Source organism: Rattus rattus, chromosome 1 (assembly GCF_011064425.1).
Source record: "Rattus rattus isolate New Zealand chromosome 1, Rrattus_CSIRO_v1, whole genome shotgun sequence".
Taxonomy (NCBI): domain Eukaryota; kingdom Metazoa; phylum Chordata; class Mammalia; order Rodentia; family Muridae; genus Rattus; species Rattus rattus.
The window spans coordinates 198,202,499-198,210,333 of NC_046154.1; the positions used below are offsets into that span (position 1 = coordinate 198,202,499).

At 46.2% G+C, this 7,835-nt stretch overlaps 1 protein-coding gene across 1 annotated transcript; it reads left to right on the forward strand.

Moving 5' to 3' along the window:
• The first annotated feature begins 323 nt into the window (after positions 1-323).
• On the forward strand, positions 324-5,610 carry Llph (LLP homolog, long-term synaptic facilitation factor). The gene is made up of 3 exons (XM_032913015.1): positions 324-419; positions 1,390-1,607; positions 4,756-5,610. Exons 2-3 carry the CDS (start codon positions 1,397-1,399, stop codon positions 4,923-4,925), a joined length of 381 nt encoding a protein of 126 aa, XP_032768906.1. The 5' UTR covers positions 324-419; positions 1,390-1,396; the 3' UTR covers positions 4,926-5,610.
• Positions 5,611-7,835: the final 2,225 nt, after the last annotated feature.

A 7,835-nucleotide genomic window follows, 5' to 3' on the forward strand; every position in this document is an offset into this window, starting at 1 on the left:
GCCGAAATGGGAAAAATTTTAGGCTGCAATTAAAAAAAACAAAACAAAACAAACAAACAAACAAAAAACTCAGAAAAGGCTCCAGGATGTTCAGAGCTCAGCAATCCTTTGGATATCCTCTATCGGTGAGGCTGTCACAAAGCAGGGCCTCCAGGCTAGACTTGGCCCATCCAAGGCTTTGAGACAGCTTGATTTACAATTTGTCACTCCCGACAGGAAATCGCTCTGCTTTCTCCAAACACAACATCCTCTGTAGTGGACCACTAAAGCCTCGGAATCAGAGAGCAGATCCGCCCCGGCTCTCAAAGACTACGCCTCCCAAAAATCCCAGCATGCTGTGCGCCGGCCCTGGACGGAAGCCGGAAGTGTTGGGGCTTCCGGTTGGTGTCCCACTCGTGGTGTGCGGTCGTGTATCTCAGGTGAGTTGCGTGGGCTTTGGATTCAGAACTGGAGGGCTGGCTCGGAAACTGCCTCCTCGGTGAATCCCGGCCGCACCCTCGCTGTGCGAGGCTCGGGAGGGCGAGGACCAGGATGTTCTTGGCGGCGGCAGGCTCCCCCAGTGCTCTGGCTCGCGGCGCTCAGGCAGATTTCGACCCGCAGGGTGGGTTACCGCAACCCTGCACACGGAGTTTGGGTCATTTTAGACAACTGGTGACTGCTGAGGTGATTGATTAGGGAATACTCACCTAGCCACCCCACGGTTCACATAACCTGGACTGTATGCAAAGCGGTGGCCCTAAGACCTGCTTAGCTCTGCAGTCGCAGGGGGTGACGGTAGCTTCGGGTTGAAACAGTACTTAGTAGTAAGAAGCTGACAGAGGAGTCTGAGGAAAAGAGCAAACCTTGGGGTGGGCGGTTTCCAGACATAGAACGGTGAATGTGACGGTACTAAAAGTGGGCGTTGTGCGGGCTTAATGCAGGGATAGCTTGCGTGTGGGGCTGGAGAGAAAGGTGAGAGATGGAGGCCCGAGAATAGCGGGGTGAACTTAGATACTTGACTACACGAGGGGAGAAGTCATTAAAAAGGTCTTTAAAAGGCAGAGAGCTATGTTTTAAGCTATTAAAAGTTCACACTAAACATTTGGTGATGGATATAGGACTGAGAGATGGGAGAAAAGCAGGAGGTCAGTAGGTAACTTTAAGGCAGTTCCGTTAGCTTTCTGTATCTGGTAAGAGCTTTGAGAATGGCTTGCACTATAACTTGTCGCTGACTTAAAGAAGCCTGAGATTTCCATATGCAATTGTTGCATGCTCTGCGTCGATCCACTCATAAGCTAAGCCTGAAGGCATCGCCCAGATTTTCTTCCACCTGTTCCGGTTCTGGAGAGAGAACCATTCCCTTGAGAGTCGAGGGTGTAAGTAGTAAACTTTTTTTTTGTTAACTACCAGGCAAAGCATGGCTAAAAGCTTGCGGAGTAAGTGGAAAAGGAAGATGCGCGCTGAGAAGAGAAAGAAGAATGCGCCAAGGGAACTTAACAGACTCAAAAGTATTCTCAAAGTTGACGGTGATGCTTTAATGAAAGACGTTGAAGAAATAGCCACTGTGGTGGTACCCAAACATTACCAGGAGAAAATGCAGTGTGATGTGGCCGTGGATGATGAAAAGGGTGAGCTTGGGGCTTTATTTATATGATCTTTGAAAACAAAAGTCAATTTTTCTCTTAGGATCCTTTTTTAAAAAGCTATCTTCTACCCATTTCTACTTGTCCCTAATGTCTATTCCAAAAGAAACTGGGGACAAACACGGAGCTGTGGTGCTTATTAGATACTAAAGTACATGCTGGCCCCCTGCCTCCCCTCCACCCCCCAGATATCTCCACTTCACAACCTTCCCTGTCCCAGCCTCTCCCCACACAACACTGCCATTTCAGCCGTGTGTCCTCTCTTGGTTCTCTTGGCTCTTGGCTCCTCTCGTTCCTCTCAGTCTCCTTTATTCCCTCTTCTGTTCCTCTCTTGCCTCCCCTACCCCAATCCCCCTTCTCTCCTCTCATGGCCTGGTTCAGTCTCCTGGCCACGTTTAGTCTTCTACTTTCTCTCTGGCTCTGGACTCTTCCAGAAGCACTCATAATAGCCACTCATGAGAGATGGCTCGGTGTGTAGGCTTCCGACTGTACCTTCCCTCGTTTCTACAATAAACACCTCCCTGTCAGCCACACGTGGAGCGGTCATGTGCTCACTGTAAACACCTAACACACCTGGTGTGTCCGGGTCTGTATCCTTTGGAAGTGGACATTTCTGTTAGAGACTCTGCTAAGTGACTTCACAGTCAGTGTTTGTGGATACGCAACCATGGGTTATTTGGAAGGGGTCTTCAATTACATAGCAGCCCGAATGCCCCCGGAACTGATGGTACTACAGGATCAAGCTTAGGATCTAGGCGGGTGCATTATTACCCTGAAGATCACAGCATCTCACTCTTCGGTTTGCATATTTTAGAGACCTCTGTGTACTGTTATCATGGTTTAAAACTGGTGGCTCTGTATAATGCTGGTTTCAGCTAAGAAAGGGGTATTTGTTTTTAATGTCCCAAATTTGCAGCAAGCTAAATGAAGCACTCATAATAGCCACTCATGAGAGATGGCTCGATGCGTAGGAACATTGACTGCACTTCTAGAGGACCCAGGTTCAATTCCCAGCACCCACATGGCAGCTCACAACTGTGTGTAACTCCAAGATCTGACACCCTCACACAGACATACATGCAGGCAAACACCAATGTACATTTTTTTTTTAAGGCACTCTTAAGATAGAAGTATATTCAAGTCTTGAGGGCCAAGGACCCCAGAGTTCTTAGTGCTTGACCCCAAGTATTAGCATCCCATTCTTCCAAAGAGAAAAACCTCCTGTTTGGTGTCTGTGGGTCTTCTTTGATTCTGCTGCCCCTGAGAGGTTTGACACTTGAACTTGCTGTGTCCCCTTCAGCATACACATGCCACCTCTGCTCCGCAACTCTTCTCGATGTTTTCATTTTAAATGGCATCTCAGTATGTACAATAGTGATCTCTAAGGACAATCACGGCACTTTGCAGCCATCACCCTTGGTTCCGGAGCATTTCCATCCCTCTCAGAGGAAGCGCTGCACCCATTAGGAGTTTCTCTGCCTCTCCCTCCAGCCCCGAGACAGACAGCTGCTGACTCAGTTGACTTCAGAGCCGCACTTTGTAGCTTACTGAGCTTCATGCTTTAGCACATATCAGGACAGTCTGGTTTGCTGTGTTTGCCTCATTTTATTTCCCTGCAGCTGGCATCTGGGTCCCTTTCATGCTCCTGTCATCTAGTAAATCTCCATTTTCAGTGCTTTGGAGTGCAGGTCAAATGGTAATTCTTTGCTCTTTTCTGCATCAGCCGAAACATTTTATATTCCACCTAGCAGCACACGGGCTTACTTTCCAGGGTTTTTTTGGGGGTGTTGGAGGGGTTGTTGTTGTTGTTGTTTGGAGGTGGTGGTGGTTGTTGTTGTTGTTGCTGCTGCTGCTGCTGTTTTTCATTGTTCTCATATGTCTGAAGTGTTTCACCGTGTTTAACTGCCTGTTTTTAAGCTTTGGTTGTTTCCGTCTGTGGATTCTAAACATTCTTTACAGATTGTGGGCATCTTTTGTGTCTCTTGAGTGGATTCCTTCCTTCTGGCTTTTGTGCCCCCTAATTTTTTAAATTTTTATCTTGTGGGATCTTAGTATTCTGTTCTATTTTTCCACTCTGAAACATTTTTAACTCTGACTATTTCCTTTAATAGCTTCCTGCTCTTAATAGGTATATATTGTATCTTGTTAGGGGTACTGTTTGCTTCTGAAATTTAGTCAGATAATATTTCTGCACTGTTTTTCTCTTGAGTTCTACCCCCTTGCTTTCACCCTGTTTCCCGTCACGCTTGTCTAGCCCATCCGTTCTCACATCCCTGGTGCTTCGTCCTTGTTGATATTAAGTGAGGCACTGAAGTGACTGGGAGCTGAATAGTGGAGGAGTCTGTCAACACGGAGGCTTGAGAAGTAACTGGAGTACTGCTGGCTTTTTTTTTTTAGGGTATCCCTTTTAGAATCTATGCCTCTTCTTTTTTCTCAGTATCCTTAGAGAAGAGTCCTCTCATTTTTCTGCCTGAAGAATGTGTTTTCGCCCTCACTTGCAATATTTCAGGAGCTAAGTGAAATAGGAGTGGAGGTGAGGGATCCTCCGGTTTAGTCAGTTCAGAAGAGCCTGCTCCTCCCCTCAGGCACGTTCCTCTTCGTCCCCAGTGCAGCTGCCTACACGGTTTCTTGGGCTAAGAAACGTAGCTGTCCCCTTTCTGTCTTTGTCCCGTGTCTACACCAAAGCATCACTCGTTAGACCAAAACTGCATGGCTGGAAGTTGTTGCCTGTCCCTTGGTCCCAGCCTTTCTACTTCCTCTCTCTATAAACCAGACTCGCTTACTTACTGGCTGAACACGTTCACTTTTCAGGACCGAAGAGTGGCTTAGCACTTGGAGCTCTTGCAGAATTCATTTTCCAGCTCCCGTGTCAGGTGGCTCAGAACCAACTGGGATGTCAGCTCCAGGAACGTGACTGCACGCTGCTTCCCCTGGGCCCCTGCACAGTAGATTTAGGAACACGCAGCAGCCTCTGGTGCTTATGTCTGATTTTGCTGTAAGATGGGAAGAGCTATTAAAAGTGGCTTCCTTGGTTTGATTTGAGACTCCATGTGGTTCTGACGCTCCTGTGCTTCCATGGGTTGTCACGTGTGAATGTTAATAGCTTCTCATTTTATTCTTGTTTCTAATTTAGATGACATGAAAATGGAAACTGAAATTAAGAGAAACAAAAAGACTCTTCTAGACCAGCATGGCCAGTACCCAGTATGGATGAACCAGAGGCAAAGAAAAAGACTGAAGGCCAAGAGAGAAAAGAAACGGGGAAAAAGCAAAGCAAAGGCCGCCAAGGGCCTGGCCTGGTAGACTCTTAAAGACTGGAAAGGGAGGCAGACGTGCTGGTGCACCCCTTTAACCCCAGCACTCAGGGGGCGGAGGCAGGTGGATCTCTGAGTTCGGGGCCAGCCTGGTCTACAGAGTAACTCTAGAGAAACCCTGTCTTGAAAAAAACAAGCAAACAAACAAAAATCCAGAAGCTATTTGTTTTCATATTTTAGTTTGGACTTAGTTCTATAATTCAAAACCAAAATAACTCCTTTGTTTTGGGAACTTGAATAAAATATCTTTGATAAAAGGTTACGTGAAGTTGTGATTGGATACTGCCTGATATTGAGTATTGTCAGACACCTCAATCTTGTGAGCATGAGTCCGGTTATTTGATGTTACAAAACGGCCATTATACTCAGTGCCTCAGAGTAAGCGTACTTCTATCAACAGAGTTTGGACAGAAAGCTTGAGATCGTCATATTAAAAAATAGGGTATCAAGGGGCTCAGGAGGACTCAACCTCTGTTTGTTGGGTGGGTGACTGAAAACCAGTTCCCAGGGATGTGCCCTCTTGTGGCCTTCACTGGCACCCCCTCATTCACATGCACAAGCTTCCCACCCACTAATAACTGAAAGTCTACAAAGGACATCGGTGGACTTTACAAGTGGTGCTTACTTGAATTGCTTATTTTTGATAATTCATAATAAACTATATTTTGTGTGGAGATCTCAGAGTTTGACATTGTCTTTTATAGATCTTTAAGGTTTTCTGATACTGAGAAGACCAGCCTTTATAGTTCAGGCTATTGTGTAGTTTAAAAGAACGATTAAGCGTAGCATTTCCCAAAGTGCATTATTCAGACTCAGTTTCTCTGGATGCCTGCTTAAAATCCATGTGAATTTATCCATTTGGGAGATGCACCCTAGGTAAATACTGATGGGTATCAGCTAACTTAGTGTTGTTTATGAAGAGACCTAGAATTAGTCTGACTACACCACTGTGGTGAGTGTTAGTCGGATCTGCCTCTGCATACTTGTTAATTTCAATCATTTAGATTTAGCATTCCATCTGAGTCTTTCTTCTAGTCAGATCCACCACTTCATTGTTCTGAATAAAACCAGGGGTTTTGCAGAAGAACTGTATCTGCTCAGAAAAAATTAGCCTCACAGGAAAGAGAACTGTATCAGAGTAAGGTTACTTGGCCCTGAGTCCATACACTGCCAGGCATGCATGTGGCCAAATGCTACAGAAGTGAGCTCACAATGCTGTGGAGAGACACTTCAAATTAGAGTACTAGTCCCTCCTCAGCTTACCTAGTAGCTCATGGAAAAATTAGTATTTTAAAAATGCATTTCTCTGAAGGCAGTAAGAGAAAGCTGGTCATGTAGCCCAACAATAGAACGCTAGCCCCCAGTGTACAGGCTCCGGGTTTGATCCCAGTGTCCGACAGATGAAGAGGAGTTGGATGGTATTCAAGGTCTCTGCTTTTTGCTGTAGTTGTCAGTAACTGAGGGGAAGGGCTGGAGAGATGGCTCAGCGGTTAAGAGCACTGACTGCTCACCCAGAGGTCCTGAGTTCAATTCCTAGAAACCACATGGTGGCTCACAACCATCTGTAATGGGATCTGGTGCCCTCTTCTGGTGTGTCTGAAGACAGCTTCGGTGTACTCATGTAAATTAAATAAGTTTAAAAAAAAAATAACTGGGGGGAAGCTAGATAAGTAGGTGTGCATGAAATAAAGTGCGTACGATGCTGCAGACAGACCTTTACTCTATTGTGGGTGCTGCCTTATGTTAATGCTATGCCCTTGGCTTTCCTTTAAGTTTTAGCAGCATTGTTGGGCTTCTGAAATTGCAGAGATCGCTTGCAGGGACCTGTCTACATTTTTCCTGTGTAGCTCACAACCTCAATTTGATACCAGTAATAGAAGATTTGTGCCTCTCTGTGATGTTAGGTTGTTCACTTAAATTTCTTGTGACATTTGGTCACTCCAGTTTTAACTTAAAAGCTAGACTGGGAGATGGCTCCATTCGCAAAGGTTCACTAGGCAATCGTGAAAACCCAAGTTTGGATTTCCAGTACCCATATACAAAGGTAGGCCCTTGAGCATGTGCCTCCATACTAGGGAGAGGAGGAGTCCATTGAAGGCCATTAGTGACCAGGTGACTCATGAGAAGGGATGTGACAGGCTGGCCAGCCAGTCTATGCACATAAATGAACTCGAGTTCAGGGAGAGACCTGAAGTGATGTGAAAGAGCAGTTTAGGAAAATGGCCGACTTCTGACCTCCACATACACGCCCCACCCACCCACTCACCCCCCGGCCCCAGTTTACCAGAATCCCCACGGGAAATGCTTTGAGTTGTACTCTAGTGCAGCGTCCTCACAGCTTCTGATCCGTGACTGCCTTGAGTGGGTCTCAGGTCTGAGTTTCCGGACAGTGCTGCTGACACAATGTGTCTGTCCGTCTCGGGGGTCTAGGCAGAAAATCTGGAGTGGAATTTCGAAATCAGTTCAGGGGTGTGATAAGCCCTTTGTCGCTTTTAAAGGCTAATACACGGGAAGCACTTTAATCTTTTAGGTAAACAACTTCTCCAAATTTGTTTTTAATGCTTTCTAGAGAATTGATGTAAAACCACCAGGGGGCGCCCAAGCCAAGCAGGAAGTCACTTGGAACCACACACTAGGACACTTTAGAAGCAGAATGGAACTGTTTTTGGATCCCTTTAGGAGCCTGATATAGGTGTCTCCTGAGAGGCGTTGCCAGAGCATGACAAATACAGAGGCAGATGCTCTCAGCCAACCACTGAACTGAGAACCGGGTCCCAATGGAGGAGTTAGAGAAAGGATTGAAGAAGCTGAAGGGGCTTGCAACCCCACAAGAACAACAATGCCAACCAACCAGAGCTCCCAAGGACTAAACCACCATACAAAGAGTACACATGGACAG